Below are 21,315 nucleotides of genomic sequence, written 5' to 3' on the forward strand. Positions count from 1 at the left end.
CTTAAAAAGGAGATCATTGATTGTCACTGTTTCTGTGCTCAACCAAGAAACCGAACCTTCCCGAGGTGGGTGGATGGGGGGCTGAGTTGCTTGCCTTTCTCCCCCACTACTCCCCCTTCCCGCTCTCTCCCATGGAGGTGGCTCTCAGCAGCAGTGATTTATTTATTTATGTACGTAGTTTAAAAGGTGTGCGTTGGTGGGGGTGCTCGTGGAGGACACACAGGACCTGCTCACAAAGGACTGGGTCAGGTGTCTTGTGCTTCTGTATTAACTGGAAAAGACAGACTCTGGAACTTTTACAGGGCGAGAAGAGGCCACCGGCTCGCGCTTTGTATACTTTGCACTTGAAATCGTTACATTCAACTGAATATTTGGCTCATTCAGATCCGAAAAGTCTCCTAGCATCGCTGAATTCCCTCCTCCGCCCCTCAGCTCCAAAGGAGGGAGGTGGGGGGAGAAGGTAGGAAAATGTTTAGTAAATTGCACATCTTTGAATCTTCCTAAAGCAGTGGTCACAAAGCTTAAAGGTGACACAACAGTGCTCACGTAAAACTAACACACGTTCCCCACCCCACCCCCAAGCCAACAATAAAATCATCCCCTTCAGTTTGCCATGATCGCAGCGACCAGGAGCCAGGTGATTATCCTAATTAATGTCTATCTAATTAAATTACTGTCAGCAGTTAACCAATGGCAGGAGCCGTTTCATCGGCTGCACAAGCAGCAAGATCAAAAGTGAGCCTTTTCTGATTGCTGCATAGTGTCAATTGGCCAATCTCTTCTCCCAGGGAAAAAAAAAGTAAATCAAACCTTTGAGAAGCATTTGCTGGTTGAAGTGCTTTCTGTCTAGTGAGGGGGTCTGTGGATTTCTAGTTTATGATAAATAGGACTTTAAAAACCAGGGACAGGAGGGCGAGTGTTCAGGTTCCAGAGCTATGCAGCTGGAGCACTGCCTTTCTCCTTCTATCATGCTCTCCAAGAAATTTCTCAATGTGAGCAGCAGCTACCCACATTCAGGCGGATCTGAGCTCGTCTTGCACGATCATCCCATTATCTCGACCACTGACAACCTGGAGAGAAGTTCACCTCTGAAAAAAATTACCAGGGCGATGACGAATCAGTCAGATACAGACAATTTTCCTGACTCCAAGGACTCACCAGGGGACGTCCAGAGAAGTAAACTCTCTCCTGTCTTGGACGGGGTCTCTGAGCTTCGTCACAGTTTCGATGGCTCTGCTGCAGATCGCTACCTCCTCTCTCAGTCCAGCCAGCCACAGTCCGCGGCCACTGCTCCCAGTGCCATGTTCCCGTACGCCGGCCAGCACGGACCTGCGCACCCCGCCTTCTCCATCGGCAGCCCCAGCCGCTACATGGCCCACCACCCGGTCATCACCAACGGAGCCTACAACAGCCTCCTGTCCAACTCCTCACCGCAGGGCTACCCCACCGCCGGCTACCCCTACCCACAGCAGTACGGCCACTCCTACCAAGGAGCCCCGTTCTACCAGTTCTCCTCCACACAGCCCGGGCTAGTGCCCGGCAAAGCGCAGGTGTACCTGTGCAACAGGCCCCTTTGGCTGAAATTTCACCGACACCAAACGGAGATGATCATCACCAAACAGGGCAGGTAATGCTACGTTCTTGGCTGCCGCTGCTCCAGGCGCGGTCCGGGGGCAAGGGCACCCGGCTTGTGACCGCCGCGGCAGCGAAGATTTGGGGTCGGGAGCGGAGTGGAAGGCGCTCTGGCGCGTCCTAGAGTTGGCTGGTGTTGGAAAAACGGAAAGTGGAAGGTCTAGCCACCGCGGTGATGTCGGGGAGGGGGGTCCCGCTCTAGAAAGGTGGTCGGAGAGCCAGTCAGTGGCCGGAGAAAGGAGAGCGAGAGAGAGGGGGAGAGCCCTGGCCGGCGGCCGGGAGATAGGAGGGACGCATCAACGCCCGATGCACCGACAGGTGGAGATTCGGGTCGCCAATCTCGCTTTCCAGCTGGGCAGTGCTACCTGCCGACTCCCCGACTTCAGCCCCACTTCTTTTCCTCCGCCACCACCCCTTTTCCAACCCAGCAAACATTCGCTCGTTGACGCTGAGAGCACAAGTTTTGCTTTGCTATCTGGCGCCTCGCTTCTTGCATTTAATCTTTAACATTTATGTTTTTCCCCCTTGTTTTCTCCCCCCTTCCTAATTTAAATAGGCGCATGTTTCCTTTTTTAAGTTTTAACATTTCTGGTCTCGATCCCACGGCTCATTACAATATTTTTGTGGATGTGATTTTGGCGGATCCCAATCACTGGAGGTTTCAAGGAGGCAAATGGGTTCCTTGCGGCAAAGCGGACACCAATGTGCAAGGCAAGTCCTTCCAATTAACACGTTTTCCTGACACTTATTTAGGTGAGAATGATTAATTAAAGCCTTTGTGGACTGGCTCGAGCGACTTTTAAAACGATCGGCCAATGACTTTTAAAAGCAAACGAGGGGGATAGGGGGACAGACTGAGCCGCGAGAAGGGGGAGGATTATGCAAAAGCTATTTTAATCATCCCAGTTAATAGGAGGAAAGCGCGGCCTAAAAAAGCCCCAGCTAATGGGCCTCGCAGTGGAATAAGAGGTGTGCGTATGTGTATATGTGTGTGTGTCCTACGTGGAGAGGAGTTGGGACTGGGCAGTGCCCGGGGCACATGTAAACAACCTGTTTCTTTCTCTAGGAAATCGGGTCTATATGCATCCGGATTCCCCCAACACGGGGGCTCACTGGATGCGTCAAGAAATCTCTTTTGGAAAATTAAAACTTACAAACAACAAAGGAGCTTCAAACAACAATGGGCAGGTCAGTGGCTCAAGCGCTCATTTCTCTCTCTCTCTCTCTCTCTCTCTCTCTCTCTCTCTCTCTCTCTCTCTCTCACACACACACACACACACACACACACTCACTTATACATACTCGTCCCTCCCTAAGATCCAGTACATCACTCTAAATCAACATGAGAAACTGGACACGTTTCTTTGCTTCATTAAAAAGACTTCTAAAAAATTCTATTTCCATCCTCCGAAATTATATTAAACAATCTACAAAGTTGTTCTCCCCACCCCGCGCCCAATTCCCGAGTTCCCAACCTTCCCAAGTACAAATACTTGGTTGATTTTGAGAAGGAAACGCGCAGGATCTGCAGGTTGTGAAAATCTTTGTTTCCCCTTAAAGGAGGACAGGGAGAAGGGCCCTGAGGATCGGGCGGTCGGGTTTGGTTTTCCTCCCGTGCTCGGGCGATCCGTGCTCCGGGGCAGTGAGGGCTGGCGAGGCCCGCTGTCAGTTACTAGGGGCGGCGGGCTCCTTGCAGCCTCCGCGCAGCGGGCGGCGTAGAGCCCCGTGCACGCCGGCCGCGTTAACGCGCCGCCCGGCGCTCCCCTTTCTCTCCGCCGGACAGATGGTGGTTTTGCAGTCCTTGCACAAGTACCAGCCCCGCCTGCATGTGGTGGAAGTGAACGAGGACGGCACGGAGGACACCAGCCAGCCCGGCCGCGTGCAGACATTCACTTTTCCCGAGACTCAGTTCATCGCCGTCACCGCCTACCAGAACACCGATGTAAGGAGGCCTGGGGGCTGGGCGCGCGGCGGTCGGCACCGGCTTCTGCAGGCCCGCGCCGCTACCCCCGGCCATCCCCCGCTCTGGCACTAACGTCAGCCGCAGCTGGCTCTGCTGCGCCTTTTAGGCGTAGGGCTAGGGGCCTGCTGGGCACCTTCCCTAAACACCTAGCCGGTGGGAAAACGCTTCCTATTCGTCTCCGTCGCGGGTCACCCGGGCCACCTTTAAGGTGACCAGAATTTCTCGGGCCTCTTGGGAATTTTTATTTAGTTTTCAAGCATCACTTTCTGGGTGATCAAAAGAAACCCACATTCACATATTTAAAAACTACAATAAATTACTGGGGGCTACGAAGTGAGTTTTCTAGCAGTTTGAACATAAGCATTTGCAAGTTTGCAGAAACTTATTTTACTACTGTTGATTTGACTACTAGAAGTGACGGTGTTTTTAAAAAACTTAAATGAAAATATTAGAAGTTTAAAATATGCATTTATTTTACATCAAAACTGATTTTAAGATGCAGCTTCTGGGTTCTTCAAGTTGTGTATCAAAAGCGACCAATTTTAAAAAATATGATGAAACATTTAAGATACACAACATTTTTTAGTGATGAATTCAAGTGCCCCTTAAAGATTTTTGCCTGAGTAAGTGCATTATGTAACAAGCATTTAAAAAAATGAGCATTTGAACCAATTTAGAACACATGGGAGAGCTAATTGAAAGCAATTCTTTAGTTTTAGTCACCATTAATTTAAACATGTTCCTCATAACTTTCATCATACTTTCTTTTTTTCCTTTCCACCCATGCCCTCAAATTTTTCCAGTTAGGGAAACTTTGCTATTTAATGAAATTGTGGGCCGTAAGCCCCTGTAAAAAGCGGCAGATGACATATCCTTAAACACCCAACCCTCTGTATAGAATGTAAAATCGTATTAATCTTTTTTTCTCTTTTCCAGATTACACAACTGAAAATAGATCACAACCCCTTTGCAAAAGGATTTCGGGATAATTATGACACGTAAGTAGTTTTGCACTTTCTCAAATTTGTGGAATTGGGCTTTAGGTCAAAGGTGGATTGCTTTGTACAGGCTTTTGGAAGCTAGAAAGTGTGAAGACAGGCTTGTTTTCGAGGTTTTCCTTTCCTTTTTGTCGGCTCCCTTTCTCTCTGGTGACCTGGCTTAGTACTTATGCGGTTTTGGTGAAAGGTTTCCTCCGCCTATTTTTAGCTTTTGCGTGAATTACAAAGTTGTTGGCGGGGCTCGGGGACTGGCTGGCTGGGGAAGCCGCCCTGGTTCCCGGGTGCGCGAGTTGTATGTGGCACTGCAGATGCTCAGCTCAGATTGTCTGTGCCTGAAACCTCCCGAGTCTGCCTGAAAGTGCATGTGGCTCTGGCAGTTGTTACAGTCTCCTTGGCATATGTGACTTTTATTTACCCATTTCCAAGTTTTGTGTAATAGCTTTTCCTGTGCAAGTTTACTATGGACTGAATAAAAATGTGCACCCACTACAGGCAAGTTCACGAGCACAGCCGATATTGCAGTCACTTCAGGCTTTGGGAAGGACCCAGGTTCTGTTGCTGTGTTATTATTTATGCTTCAAAAGAAAAATATTTCCTCTTATCGTTTGTATCTAGGTGCATTTTAATTAAATGTGTTGGTTCCCTTTTCTCCAGGCCTCCCTTACCTATCTCCATTTCTTTTCTATCAAAATGCTGTCCTCTGGGGCCAACAGTAGGTGTAAACTGAATACTTCCTGGGCTTGTTCTAGCGTTCTTCCTCAGAGCCCAGGTATAGTGCCTAGGAGTTCAGAAAAAGTTATATAGCAAAATCTAAATCTGGATTGTGGTGATCCCTTCACTTTTTTTCTGACCACAGAAGGGAAGGATACATAAATTTTAATTTCATGGCTTGCATTAAGTGCTTGGGATAGAACTACAAAGTTGAACCTGTCTTTGACTAGGAATAGATTAAATTTGTGGAGGAGACAAGTGGCTATCTCCAGGTAGATACCAAACTTCCCTCCTGATATTTTTATAACAAATTGAAAAGACAGTCATTGATGGTACTGCCTGTAACTGTCATGTGCATCCCTCAAAAGTGGTCCAAAGGAAGCAAGCCTCATCAGTATGATTCCCCAGAAAAAAAAACTTGGCTACGCTATCCCTTCCTCACAATCTAAAAAAGGTGGGCTCAGCACACTGGAAAGTGTGTGGCCCATGAGACCAGAGATATTGGTCTCTGTACTAGGGGGTCTTGTAGATTCTGAGCTTTTAATTCTGCTGTGAACATCTGTTCCAAAGCATTTATTTTGCACAAATCAATTCAGTAATTCCAAGTGGGTTGGGACCTGGATGGGCATATAAACTGTATCTTTTGCAGATTGTTTTTTTTTTCTTTTTAAAATATTGTGGTGGTAAACAGAGAAGATATTTGCACCTTGCTGGTTATGTTCCCTTCCTGCCTCCCTCTACTTGTTCTTATTTGAGGCTGTAATTAAATTTCAGGAGGGAAATTTTGTGCAGTAAGCAAACTGCACCTGAGCAGCCACAGCATAACCCTCACTTGCCCCTCTTCTGGCTGACTTCTGTTGGAAAAAACCACTTCCATTTGGTTCTTAAATCACTATATATTTCTCATAGAAAGCTTCTTTAACTATACAAGTGGATATCTTAGACATTTATGGGTTAGAGAAGAGTAGAATGGTTTATGACACTCTCTCTCCACTGTTAATGTCAGTTATTTGGGCCTGGCTCACTTTTGGAGAAACAGGGAGAGCAATAAAGAGTTCAGGGGGGCCAGGGGGTTTGCTTGGCCACTCACCAGGGAATCTCCTCCCCAAAGGACTGAGGTCTGACAAGACTGAGGCTCTCTTTCAAAACAGTCTGTTGATTAAAGATTAAAACATTTATGTGTGAGCTAAATAAAAAGGGAGGCATGTGTGTATGTGTATGAGAAAATACTTCGACCAATCTTGATCCAATCTCTGGTTCCTTCTCAATACGAATGGGATTTTCTAGGCCCAGGGCCTAGAGCTAATCTTTGACTATTTTATTTAAGGTAATTATTAGTAACACAATTACCGTATGTGATTGGGCAAGTCATTTAACTTCCCTTTGCCTCAGTTTCTTCACCTGTAAAGTGGGATAATAATGGTACCTAACTTGGAAAATTGTTGTGATGGTTAAATAAATTACTGTCTGTACAGTCCTAGACAAGGGTGCCTGGTACACATAATCAAGTTGTATAAGGATGAGCTATTATTAGTGGGAGATTGCTTGGCGGAGGTTGATAACTGTACTTTAAGAGCGTGCCCCCCCAAGTTGTTGTTGCTGTTGTTTTTAACCAGTAACAGATCAAAAGCTGGGGAAAGCAGGTCAGAGTAGAGAACGCTTTTTCTCTGCAAAAGAATTTTACTGATTGATGACTTTGTTTCCAAGTAGTAATTCTTGTTTGTATTAGTGGTCGGGAGCTGGGGGTTAAAAGATCACACGGGGAAAACGAGACAGGAAGTCCTGCGGAGGCTTCCAGCAGTAACCCTCCTGGGTCTCAGCAGACTGGCGAAGACCAGTCCGATGCTTGTCAGTACCTGGGGGGCCCGCGCGTGTGTCAAATGGAAGAAAGCGGTCTTAAAAGGGTGGAAGTGGGTGACTTGTTTATAAATTTCGCTCAGAAACTCTCACCGAAGAAGAAAGGCCCACTGGGCAAATAACACCTTAGCTCCTGGGTAAATCTGCCTCAATGTGTACACATACAGTGGAGAAGTGGGATGAGAATCCCCTGCTGTGCTCCTCTCTCGGGCCCCCTGTGCACCTGGCGAGACAGCGCAAGAGAGGGAAGCCTTCCTCTTCACCTGTATCATTTTTAGGTCCCTGAATAGACAGATTGATTCCTTTCTAATTTCACGATTTATTTTGGAGAGGATGCAGGTCTTTTGTCTGTCTCCATCCTGGACGGCAGGTTACACGTGGAGACGGTGCGGGTGGGCGACCAGGGGTGGCCTTCCCTTTTGCCCCCCCGAAGGGACCTGGCGCCACCCTTCGGTTCTCTCTCTCTCCCTCCCTCGCAGGATCTACACTGGCTGCGACATGGACCGCCTGACCCCCTCGCCCAACGACTCCCCGCGCTCGCAGATCGTGCCCGGGGCCCGCTACGCCATGGCCGGCTCTTTCCTGCAGGACCAGTTCGTGAGCAACTACGCCAAGGCCCGCTTCCACCCGGGCGCGGGCGCGGGCCCCGGGCCGGGCACGGACCGCAGCGTGCCGCACACCAACGGGCTGCTGTCGCCGCAGCAGGCCGAGGACCCGGGCGCGCCGTCGCCGCAGCGCTGGTTTGTGACGCCGGCCAACAACCGGCTGGACTTCGCCGCCTCGGCCTACGACACGGCCACGGACTTCGCGGGCAACGCGGCCACGCTGCTCTCGTACGCGGCGGCCGGCGTGAAGGCGCTGCCGCTGCAGGCGGCCGGCTGCACGGGCCGCCCGCTCGGCTACTACGCCGACCCGTCGGGCTGGGGCGCGCGCAGCCCCCCGCAGTACTGCGGCGCCAAGTCGGGCTCGGTGCTGCCCTGCTGGCCCAACAGCGCCGCGGCCGCCGCGCGTATGGCCGGCGCCAACCCCTACCTGGGCGAGGAGGCCGAGGGCTTGGCCGCCGAGCGCTCGCCGCTGCCGCCCGGCGCCGAGGACGCCAAGCCCAAGGACCTGTCCGACTCCAGCTGGATCGAGACGCCCTCCTCCATCAAGTCCATCGACTCGAGCGACTCGGGGATTTACGAGCAGGCCAAACGGAGGCGGATCTCGCCCGCTGACACGCCCGTGTCCGAGAGCTCGTCCCCGCTCAAGAGCGAGGTGCTGGCCCAGCGGGACTGCGAGAAGAACTGCGCCAAGGACATAGGCGGCTACTACGGCTTCTACTCGCACAGCTAGGCCGCCCCTGCCCGCCTCGGCCCCGCGCCCCGCCGCGGCCGGGCCCCCGCCAGCCCCTCGCGCCTCTCCCCCTGCGCCTCCTGCCCACGCCCCACTCGCGCGCCCCCTCAGTTTGTTTGACCCTCGAACACCGTCTGCAGCGGATTAGTACAGGTCTCCGAGTGTAATTTTAACCTTTTTTTTCTTTTCTTTTCTTTTTTTTTTTGCACAGCAGTTTCCGCAGTTAGCGCACCGACCTTCAACTTGGCTGTAAACCTTTTGGTTTTCCTACTTACGAACCTTCTGTGAAGTTATCCTCCCAACAATTCCCCTCCCCCTCGTCTTTTTCTCACCCTCTCCTTCCCTTTCTGGTAATGAAACTCTTCACCTTTAGGAGACCTGGGCAGTCCTGTCAGGCAGCAGCTATTCCGACCCGCCAAGTCTCGGCCTCCCCATTAACCGTAGGATGTTGACTCTAGAACCTGGACCCCCCAGCGCGTCCTTTCTTATCCCCGAGTGGATGGATGGATGGATGGTAGGGATGTTAATAATTTTAGTGGAACAAAGCCTGTGAAATGACTGTATATAGTGTTAATTTACTGTAACGAATGGCTAGTTTTTATTCTCATCGTCAAGGCACAAAACCAGTTCATGCTTAACCTTCTCGTTCATTTCTTTTACTTTCTTTGCCTTTTTCTCCACCGCCCTCCCCTTTAACATTTTTTTCTGGTGGGATAATTAACAATATTCTAAGAGGCTCTGAAAACTTGAAACTTGAAAAACTAGATAATGATGGGTTTCTCACTTCTCCTCAATCCGTTGCATGAAATAATTACTCTGTGCCCTACTGCACACAAATAGCTAAGGAGAATCTGACCAAACACCTGTAAAGGATAGGTGTCTTTTCATAGGCAAGTCGATTAAGTGGCATGATGCCTGCAAAGCAAAGCTAACTGCAGTTATATGTTTTTTACCCCCTTCCTTCTAAATAGAATAGCTCGACATCAGCAATATTATTTTGCCTTATTTGTTTTTCCCCAAGTGCCAAATCCATTACTGGTCTGTGCAGGTGCCACATATGCTGACAAACTGTTTCTGAGTATCTTTTCAGTTCCCCCCTCCACCTTTATATGCTGTAAATCTTTGTAATGAATATTCTACTAATGATATAGATGACTGAATTGTTGGTAACTATAGTGTAGTCTAGTGAAGATGAATTGTGTGAGTTGTATATTTTACTGCATTTTAGTTTTGAAAATGATTTCCCCGCCACCTAGAAACAGCTGCAATTTGACTTCCTTGGGAAAACACTAGCATTAATGCAAGTAAGACTGTTTTTCCCCCTCCCACTAAGTCTTGTTATCTTTGATAAGGAGCACTAATCCCCCTGAAAATAGATTAGTAGGATTTCTAATGTTGTGTAGCAAACCTATACTTTTTTTTGTATTTTAAAATTAATGTGAAATATGCATCATACACAATATTCAATCTAGATTCCAGTCCATTGGGGGGATTTTTTTTCCTGATAGGAATTCAGGGTCTAAACGTGTGTATATTTTGGCTCTTCTGTAAATCTAATGTTGTGATTTTTATATTTGTTTCGTTTTGTCTGTGAACTGAATAATTTATACAAGTACACACTCCATTGAGAAACGTTTTGTTTTTTGCTCGTTTGTATCGTCTGTGTATAACAAGTAAAATAAATCTGGTAAAATGCTATGGTGTTTGAAAGCAGTTTACAGTTTGAAAATAATTTAATTATAGATGATTATTTTTAAGGGTTAAGGAAGAATAGCCGGTCCCTACTCCAATATGGGGCAGTCTGTTTAGTGGAAACTACCTCCCATTTTCCTCTTAAGTTTGTTTTATAGCACTACCAGTAATTACTTGTTTTCCTCTTATTTACAACTACTTAGTTCCCTGTGAGTCGTTTCACTTTGTTGCACTCTTTTTTTTTTTTTTCAGGAAAATGTAGACACTTCCTTATATCTTTAAGTAGGAAATAATGTGAGCAGGAAAAGGAGGGTCTTTAATATGAAATTTAGAATTTCTTTAAATTTCACAAAGTCAGAAGGGAGGCTTTGGGCAAGAGAAGGGTGTGATTTAAATGCTTGTCAAAATAGGCTGTTGACCGCAGCTCTTGGCAGATGTCGAAAATTCCGGTCCTTAAATACGAGGCCTTGGAGTTGAGTGGTGAATCCGTAAATGAATACACAGGATGGCCTACATTTCTTGAGTGGATTGTTTTGGGGGGATTGGGAGGGGTTGGAGGGGGGGGAAGTATTCATAGAGCAAACTCGTGAAAGGTCGGTATTTAACCACTGAGCTTAAAACTTGCTTTAGGAGGTATCTGGGGGGGTACCACTCCGTCTTTTCTACAACGGAACTCCTGTGCCAGTCCTGCCCAAGCCAGATCCCCATCCCTTGAGAAAAAAAATACAGAAATGTGGATATTCCAGCTGGGGGGTCGCTGCGTCTTAGTCAAGGTGTCCGCAGAGCTCTGCCTTTACCTCCTGGAGAAGCGATTTTTGTACTTTTGTGTCCAGAGAAACGAGATCCAAGAAAGAGGTGGAGAATGGTTCAACTTTCTTGCTTAGTCTGGGCCAGTCTCAGGTTATGGGACGAAATTTACCACCACCCAGAGATGGTCGTGTATCCCCTTTGCAATTTGACAGATGCAAAGAGGCTTCAAAGTTCCAATTAAAATGAAAATTGGTGGGGGGAACAAGACCGATTTGCCTTCCCTGGGCGATTTCGCCACTAGACGGCGTTCCGCGGAGTTTTGTCTGCCACATAGAAAAGCGAAGACTGATTTTCCTTTGTGTTTCTCCGTTCCCACACCTAAGAACTAAACAGGAGGACGAAAAGCACAAAACAGGGGGCCTGCGTGGCGAGTGAAGTGGAGCAGTGTGTTCCTGCAATCACCCACTGGCCCTGCTCTCTTGCGACCTCGGTGCCGCCGAGCAGGAGGCGCACGTGCAGCCGGAAGGCCCGGGGGCGCCCAGGCCGAGGGCGAGGTAGCGGGGGCCGCGCTGGGCTCCCGGGAGTGAGCCTGGAGGTCGGAGCGCGGCGCCCGGCCAGGCCTGCCGCCCTCGGGCCAGAGTCACCGCGAGCAAAGCAGTCGGTGTCATGTGCGGAAACGAAGCTCTTAGAAGCCGAGGATAGATTTCACAGGAACGTAGTGCCCGGTACTGAAAGACGCACTTAGCTGCTATTAGGAAGTACTTAAAAAAATTGGGGAGGTCGTTTCCCTTGCAGCTCTGCACCATCTGCTGTGTGGACTGAGTCAGCGTGAGGTAAATTCGCAGCTCCGCGCTCCTCTCGGAGGCAGTGTGCTTTCCTGTCCTTTGCAAGCATGATCATTTCTCCTGGCTTCCGAGGAGTCTTGGGTGTCTAGTGAAGTGACACTGTCAGTGTGTCGGAGAAACTGCTGCTATTCCAAGGAAATCAGAGTTCGTTTTGGGAGGGCCTGCGGGAACCAGAGTTCGCGTCCCGGGTTAGATTTCGAGTTGCCTTTTTATCTCCGTGAGGGTAGGAGTCAGGGGAGGGACGGAGAAGGATGACGAATCCTCCCCGTAAACTGCAGATTTCCCCAGTTTTCCAAAGTGTCTTTTCAAAAAGAGAAAGAAAGAAAAAAAGGCGAGCGTGCGGCTAGCATTCTATTCTGGCTCCAGCCTTCCCGCCACTCGCATCCCTCGCCATCTTAGCTCCTTGCCCACCAGCCGCTTGGGGCCGAGCGCGGCGGGCAGGCGCCGCTCGAGCCCAGAGACGCTGCGCCCTGCGTTCTTCACCTTCGAGCCGGTGCCGCGGGTCAGGGTGGCCGACGGGCGGGCACAGAGCGCGCTGCGGTCGAGGGCGTCCGGGAGCCCAGGCCGGCGGGGACGGACATCCGCACGAGTTCGGCCGGCAGTGGGGCGGCTCCGAAGGCCTGGTCTGTGCCGCTGAGCCTGGGCCCTGGCTCTCTGGCTTCGCCGTTGGGTGGCGGTGGGGGGCGGCTGCGTCCTGGCTGTCCCCGCCGTGGATCCAGGTCTGGAGTCCAGGCGAGGAACGCAGGCAAGGGATCCAGGCCGCGCGTCTAGACAGGAGGCCCAGCGTAGGTCCAGACCTGGGGTCCAGGCGGTTCTCCTGTCCCTTCAAGAGTCCGGTCCAGCGTGGCTCGCGGCCTTGACTCTGGCCTTGGGTGCGGCCCTCCCAAGCCGGGCAACCCGCTAGGATTTAGGGCGTGAAAGCCTTTGTAACAAGGCCTAGCAGAAACTTGCTGGGTTTGTTTAAAAAAATCAGGTCGTTTCTGTCTCTTTAGGACTGACTTATCCCCCGAGCTCTTAAAATGTTGTAATTTAGGGTCTACGGAGAACGTTATGAACCATCTTACCTCCTGCAGTTACATTTTCTTATCAATCCTGCTGCTAAAACTCACTGTGACCTACCTGTTTTTTTTTGTGATGCTAAGTATTTATCTTTTTAAGAGTGAGCTTTCAAGGATGTTGTACTTGCTGTTTAGGGTGCAGGCTAGGAACAAAAGCCTTGTTGAGTAGAGGCTGTTTACATTCTCGGGGAATTTAAAATGCACTGTAGCAGTATTGGGGCAACGTATTTGTGTACATAAGTGATTTTTATAAAATGTTCTGCCTGTCCTCTGGTTCAGCACCTTTTCTATGCATATATGAGTTATTTTATCATGTATGCGTTTTAGCCATGGAGATAGGAAAAATCGCAGAGCTTATGATCCTGTGTGAAAACAAACCAATCTAGATTCCTCCATAGGAAACAGTAACAACTATTCTCATTTTTAGGCAAACTTACTTTGAAGAAGTCAGCAACTTTAAAGACCAGTGATAAGCATTCAGTTTTAAAAATATTTAATTTACTCTGGTATGTGGGCAATTGCTTGGTTAATTTTAATATTTTAAAGAGTAAATGTTCATCCTGATATGAGTAGAATCAATCTTTGAAAAGGTAGCTGAGAATTTTTAAGCAAGGTGAATCTCTATGATTTATTGAATTTACAATTTTAGTGCAAGATTTACTTTTGGACAGTGAGTTTTTCTTTTGCCAGAACAAGATGAGTCAAGGAAGACAGAGACAAAGTAGGCAGTAGGAAGACAGAGACAAAAATCCTATACTTGATTTAATTCAGTTGCTTTGAGATTTGTATGTCTTCCTGGTTCTGGTCTTCAGCTTGTAAGTTAGGTTGCAACGTATTTAAAAATATATTCACTTGAAAGAAAACCCCACTGCTTTCACAATAAAGTAAACTTGATGGTGTACAAGTCACTGGTCTCATCTGAGCTGATTATATCCACCTTGCATGTATTTTACACCCACAGTATGATTTGCAGTGGTGCTCAAGGCATAGTGTGAAAAATTTGATTTGAATAGTTCCATTAAAGCAATGGAAAAAAAAAACATGGCTTAATAGACCTTCTAGTGATAGATCCCCATCTTCCTATGCTAACTCTGAAATAAATATGTGGTCTAGTATTAGGAACGTGGCATTTAGAAGACCCTTGCTGGTAATATTTAATTTAATAAACATACTAACTGTGACATTATTAATGCAATGAAACTTGTACCACAAGCTGATTCTTTCAGATTGTTTGACCTATTACTTATCACTAGATTCCTTATAAACATATCCTGTGATTTATAACTTGAATTTTATATTAAAATTATTTTGGATTTCAACTCTAAAAATATCTGCATGACAAGGCACTCATTTTATATACAAAGCATTTATACTTATGTATTTTGACCAACCACTTATGAGGAGGAAGACGGAATTTATGAAGGGAGAGCATCTCTAGGGATATGCCTCTGGTTATTTTGGCTAATATAGTTATTTTGTTTCAATACTAGTAGAGAAAAAAAGAACATAAGGTTAACTTTAAGTTTTGGGACAAGAGTTATACTTACTTAGTATATATATGTCATATATATGCATTATATATGTATATACATATACACTAAGTTTCAAGAAATGGCAAGTTAATTGAACTTTCTGGTTGAAAGGATATTCCTAGCTCAATTTTCAACTTTTAAGGTGTATTTCTCTTTTATTTTGTCATTCCTAGTATGAAGGGGAAGGCATTTTTCAATCTTAGGATAATTCAGAAGCAATTTTTTGGTTCTCAGTTAATTCAGTCTCATCTTAAAAGTTCAAATTTAGCAAAGCACATGTTCCCTTGTTCATGCCAAGTGTGATAAAAACTAGTCGAAAAATAAAACTATTGCAAACAAGTAGAGCCCTGCACTTCACTGCATACTATACGGGCCACATCATTTCTAGGTCTGATGTCACTGCCTACTGGGCTGCCATTTGTGGGCACAAGTAAGGCCTCTTTTGAAAGTGGATAGAAGGCGCTACCGTTTCAGATATGTGTGTTTGAATTGTGTGTGTGTGTGTTTTAAATATCCTTTTTGAATAGTGATAAGCATACTTGTGAGCATTCAAACATTTGCCGTCTTCTATCAACAAAAGGTTATTCTTTTTAGGCTCTGGGATGTGTTTTTCTCACTCTACCTTGGAAGCTCTTTTCTTTGTATCTAAAACATGAATTAGCAAAATCCTCTCTCCCCCTTTGTAATATAGTCAAATCATAGGCTATTCTGTGTAATTATAACTTTCTCAATAGTTTCATCTTTCTATTTACGGTATGAAACGATCACATATATATTTAAGTTTAACATCCTTGAACTTCAGTGAATGAAATACACATACATGTTATATAGATTCAGTTTAGGCCATCTGCGATCAACAATGATATTTTATGAGAACGTCTCAGTTATCATATAGATTTGTTATTTTGAATGGCTCGCTCAGTTGGGAATTTACAAAAGGCCAAACCATTATTTCTAATAAAAAATGTTTCAAAGGTGGTTAGTACTTTTATAACCTGATTTGTTTTTTAGTTTGAATTGTATAATTTTGGATATAATTTTACCAAATAATAACAATGTTTACTACTCAGCACCTTCCTAAAAAAACAGAAGCTGTAATGAGGACTTATCCTTTCACAGTTCACCTACTACTGAATGCTGTGTATTATGTTCAAATGAAATCTTTTTTTCCTACCTCTGTCTTAATTTGCTACACACACACACACACACACACATACACACACGTGCGCGCGCGCACGCTATTTTTTTTAATGACTGTGTTCTAAATAATCCTTAGAGCTCCCTCACCTTTGGGATTCACTCTCTTAATTTATACTCACATTCTGCTTTGTTCCTGTGAAGAAAGTCAAAGAGACATACTGATTCCTCGTCAACAAATTTGTTCTTTCCTCCCCCCAGCTCTGCTGTCTCTCTGACACTCATTTTGCCCTTGTCAACTCTCTTGCCAACAACTTTTTTTTTTAACCTCCTCTTCCTTCTCATGCTACCACCCTGAACCTGAGTCCTTATAAAATCTATGCCTGATTTATCAGTTTCTTTCAGATCAGAATTTTTAAGCTTTCCCCAAAAGCAGTTGTAAAGTTTTCAGGACAAATATCAGATACAATATGTCTTTTTATTTAACTTCTCCCGCATTGGTTTTTTATTTTGTGCCTTTTTCCCCTATATATTTCTAATCACTTCTCTCAATATTCACTTTATTCTCTTATCTTGGGGTTTTTTTTTGTGAAAGGACAGTATTTTTCTTTTATTGGTATTTCTGTTCTCTTTTTTACCCCTAACATTCTTAGCTATGTGAGGCACTCCATTTATTCCCTGCCATCTTTTGTACTTAGGACCCATCTTTCAATGCTTTCTTTGATCCTTTTCAATTCAGCTTCCTCATTTGCACAGACATTAAAATCTTTTTTACCTTTACCAGTGTGCCCTTAACCAAATGTAATGGCCTTGTTATAGACTAATCTTTATTCTCTTAGCTATTTAAACATCATAATTAGCCCTTTGGGTGATTCAGAATCACAGATTCTGCAACTCCTTCACTTTCCCTTCCTTCCTCCAGCTTTTCTTTCATGGGGCTCTCTGCTTGCTTATTTATTTATGCAGTTTCTACGTTTCTATAGGGTTGCTTTTCACAGGGTATGCCCTCATATACCCCTTCCAAGAAAACTTGCTTGACATCTGTTATGGAAGAATGGGGTGGGAAAAAGAAGATCTAGTACTAGTGTTCCTAATACATACCTTCCACCCATTGTCTAACAACCTTCACTGGCTTAATGGTTTCTTGTTTCTTGTAGCCTGTTACATTTTAATTGACATTCTGAATTTTTCTGTCTGTCCTTCCTTGAACCATCTGATACAGACTCATGTTCTTCTTGCCTTTAAGTTTAACATGATGAGAATTGAAATGAATTTTAAAAATTTAATTTCTCTTAGTTCATATTAATGGAACCCCTTAAGGAGATTGGAATGTGAAGTATATGTGCCAGCACCACTAAGGAGGAAGATTTTTTTGTTTTTAAATGGCTATACAATTGTATGTACTATATCTTATTTTTTTTAACATCTTTATTGGAGTATAGTTGCTTTACAATGGTGTGTTAGTTTCTGCTTTATAACAAAGTGAATCAGTTATACATATACCTATGTTCCCATATCTCTTCCCTCTTGCATCTCCCTCCCTCCCACCCTCCCTATCCCACCCCTCTAGGTGGTCACAAAGCAGCGAGCTGATCTCCCTGTGCTATGGGGCTGCTTCCCACTAGCTATCTATTTTACGTTTGGTAGTGTATATATGTTTAATGACATCACTATCAGCCCTTTCTCTACATAGTTACAAAAAATAAAGTACCAAACCTAAGAGATTCAGGCCTTATAGATGATGAGAAACAGTCCTACCTGCGTCACCACTTTTTAGGAAACTCTTTGCTCTGGAGTTTAAAGTTACACAGATTTTAAATTTCATTTTCAATTCTTTTTACAGATTCTCTACAGTAATCTTTCCAAATATAAATGGGTGTGTGTGTGTTTGTGTATAACACCATAATGAAACTAGAGAACAAGAACGTAAAATCAAGAATAATGAGTGGGGACTTTCTGACACTCCTTGTATCCTGCATCTTAGGCACTGTCATAATTGTGTGCTTTATGAGGATCTCTTACTGGAGCCTGAATACGTACCCGTTTAATAATCTCCTATCTAGGAAAAGAATTCTATACCTTTGAGCACTAGAATCAAGAGCCTTTAAATTTATTACTTAATTTGCACACAGTATACTTTCCATTTGAATAATAAGTTGGTGAAAATGCCACCATGTCAAAGGAATGTTCACATGATTGAAAATCTGTAGTTGGTGCCAAAGCCAATATAGTATGCATGATACTGCCTTAAATTTGTTTTGTTAAGTATAGGTCTCAAAGGAACCTGACTCCTAAGGTATAGTAGAAAAAATTGGACACAGAACATTTTATTTCTGTGATTTTCAATATCCTCATTCGTAAAATGAAATGATAAGCAAATCTTTTAAGTATCTTCCAGCTTTAAAGAACTGTGTTTTTTTTGGACCTCTGATTATCTATGCAGTTTGAGTTCAGATGTTCTGAGCTGCGGTAGAACGACCTCTAGGGCAGTGTCTTTTAAAATTTTTAAATGGAGACTCGCAGTAATAAATAAATACACATAGACACATACAAGTGTCACAAAACATTTACCTTTACCACATTCGATACACTCTGATATTTTTTCTTTTATGGTCAACTTTATTGAAAAGAAAATTTTGGTTATGACCTAGTAAATTTGACAGTGACTTGAAGTTTGAGAAACATTGCCACAGTGATAGGTTAACTTGTAACATCCTCAGTTTCCTCTTATGTCTCTGCATTTTAATATTTCTTTTCTAGAATCGCAGAATATACGTATTAGTGAAATACAGCAAATCACTTCTTGTTTAATAACCTACTTGAATGTATGGTATAAAGCATGTTTTGATATAAAAATCGAGACACTGTCATTTACAGTATTCTTTCCATTATGATCTGCAATTTAAAAATCTTTTAAACTTCTTTCTCTTTGAGACTGCTAGATTTTACTTAAGACTTTATTTTTTTTTGACATTTAACACTTCTCTCTCTAACACACAAACATACTTACTCTAAGCATATTGATTTATTGAAATCGAGGTCATTTCTAGTCTTTGAGATAAGCAGGCCTATACTTGCTGGTGTGGTTCTTTGTATGAACTGCCTCTTGCCCTTTCTTGACACTAACACAGCCGGATGCAGGAAGAGGCTATCATCATCTCAGATCCTTTAGGTCAGTGGCTTCGCAGTAGAATCCCCAAGGGAGCTTTTAGAAATTCTGTTGTCTGGATTCGCACCCCATTCCAAATAAATCAGAATATGAATGTTTGGTGGTGAGAGCTAGGCATCAGTGTTTTTAAAAGATTGCTTGGTGATTCCAGTGTGTAGCAAAATCTGGGAACCACTCCTCTAGGTTTTTTGTTTATTTGTTATGAAAGAAAAGGTAGAGTGTTTTTTTTTTTTTTTTTTTTTTTTTAGTTTAGCAGCTATTAACCATGGTGGCAAACTATCTGTCCATTATAATTTCATGCCTAGGGACTCTGATAATGGTAACTTTCTTAAAAATAGAAATAAGTTCACAGATTTAAAAATAACTATTTTTAAATACCTTTCTATTTTTAAAACATTGTGACAGTATGGTCATATTTTAGAACAGGCAGTTTATCACCTTGACTCTCAGAGAAGAGCAACCTGAAGAAAACTGTCTTCTCACTTTCTGAACAGAAGAAGCATTTGTACTCAAGCTTATCATGATTAAAATGTGGTGATTAGTGCTGTCTCTGGAAACCCTAAAGACATCCATAAGGTAGCCCTTATCTGCATACACGGAAGTTGGACGGTTGTCTGGAAGTATTGCATGTTTGACATCTATCTGATGTCATTCTCAAAAGAATAAATGCCAGAGTATCTAGAATAGTTCTAATCCATGGGACAAATACAGAATTCTAGGGTAGGAAGTCAGTATAGCCAAGCCAGCCATATATCATATTTCTATTCGGTTATAGAGGAATTACCTCCAAAATGTGTTAGATGGAAAAATTTCTTACCCTTAATATAGGCTAGATACAAGCAGCTTACTCAGATAGCTTCATAGTCCATGGCAGCCTCCCAATTCATTCATTTTTAAGTGGTTGCATCCATTTGAGTCATGATGTGAACATCACCCAGCAAACTGAGTCACAGATTAATTTACATATTTGAGAAGTTGTTGTATTCAGTATATTGCTATAGAAATATCATAGAATTTTTCTTTTTTGTTTCATTCAGATTCGGAATCCACTAAATTATGTTAAGTTATTATTTTCTATTATCTCTAGGAATAATAAGTTAGTTTGAATTGAGTTGTTTGTGTTTTACATAATATTTATATAGTGAAGCATTATATCATAACTAAAGGATAGGATGAAATGGAATCTGTTCATTTGCTGAGAAATATAATTTAGGATATGCAAATTCATCAGCCCTAGGACTCAAAATGGTGAAAACTCAAAAGGTTAAAAGGAAAAAACTTGGTTAAATATATTTTGGGATTTCCTAAGCTTAAAGTATTAGAAGAGTTATAAAGTTTTTGTTATATACAAACAATTCAGTTTGTTCAATCTTTAGAAGTCTGCAGCCTCTGGGATTTAAAAATAAAAGAGAACCACAACAATGAGAAAAGTTAAAGTTATTGATTCTACTTATTTTTCACTGCCTACTACCCACCTCTCCAAATGCAATATTTAATCTGTGCTGGAATTAAGTATTTATTAATGTTCAAGAAACTAGGCAGTCATATGACCATGGCTTATTATAGCTCACTCCTAAATTTAGAAGTGTTTCCAGATCGAAAAATGGTGAAGGGAATAGAGAACAAATGCACAACTTTTAGTTTACTCCTTGTTTTGGATTTTATATATTTTTTGAAACTAGATTTTTTATCCTAATCATACTGTATTGAGCCTTTTAAGAGAGTGAAGTAAGATTGTGTTAGAATTTTTTTGATATCTGCAGATTTTATTTGTATAAATTATATTTCTTTTGTTTGTCCAATTAGCATACTTTCTAGAAATGATATATAGTCAATTAAAATAATTCAGACAATTTCCTATTTCTGAATTATCTGTGTACATTGCTTTTCACTTGCTTCCATCTGCCAATCTTTTGATTACTTTTACTCCTTATTTTTTCCTAGATAACAAAAAAGGGAAGTTTATGGTAAAAATGAAATCTGTTTATCAGTGAATGCAATTTGGCAAGAAGGAGGATACAAATATTTCTAAAATGAAATCTTTAGACCAATGGATTTTATTTATCCTTGTTCTTTTGCAGTCTTAAACTACAATTAAATGAAAGATTTTAGTTTATTTTTATTGCAAACTGAAAGCAACATTGTCATAGTTCATTTCCTAGAAATTCTAGTGAATATGTACTTCCAAGGTGAACTCTCTAATACCTGAACCAGAGCTCAGGATTTCTCTGCCATTATTTTGAAAGCCTCCCTGGTAGATCTGCAAACTGGCTGTCTGACTAGTCCTCATTTTTCCTGCGGATGGCCAGTTGAAAGAAGAGTTATAATGGACAGTGTTGCCACCCCCCACTCATGTCTCTGTTTAGGGTTACAGTAGTTTAGATAAATTTCCTTTCTCTTCTGCCACTCTTTTGTGTTCACAACTTTGAGAAAAGTATGAGCTCCGATTAAGCTCCTCTTCACAGAAAGATCGGGGATTCTTTGTCTAAGATAAAACTGATAACAATAAGAACTTTCTATGTTCATCTGATTATTTTAATATTTATTTATTTATTTGGTTGTGCCAGGTCTTAGTTGTGGTGTGCTCCTTAGTTGCGGCAGCTGGGCTCCTTAGTTGCAGCATGCATGTGGGATTT

General features: G+C 43.5%; 1 protein-coding gene across 1 annotated transcript; it reads left to right on the forward strand.

The window, feature by feature from the left end:
- Positions 1–935: 935 nt before the first annotated feature.
- On the forward strand, positions 936–8,496 carry TBR1 (T-box brain transcription factor 1; the record flags this gene model as incomplete). The annotated part of the gene is made up of 6 exons (XM_079710365.1): positions 936–1,627; positions 2,189–2,343; positions 2,699–2,820; positions 3,416–3,574; positions 4,532–4,593; positions 7,641–8,496. The coding sequence occupies 6 exons, from the start codon at positions 936–938 to the stop codon at positions 8,494–8,496; spliced, it is 2,046 nt and encodes a 681-aa protein (XP_079566491.1).
- Positions 8,497–21,315: the final 12,819 nt, after the last annotated feature.

Source organism: Hyperoodon ampullatus, assembly GCF_949752795.1.
Source record: "Hyperoodon ampullatus genome assembly, chromosome: 8".
In the NCBI taxonomy this organism is placed as follows: domain Eukaryota; kingdom Metazoa; phylum Chordata; class Mammalia; order Artiodactyla; family Ziphiidae; genus Hyperoodon; species Hyperoodon ampullatus.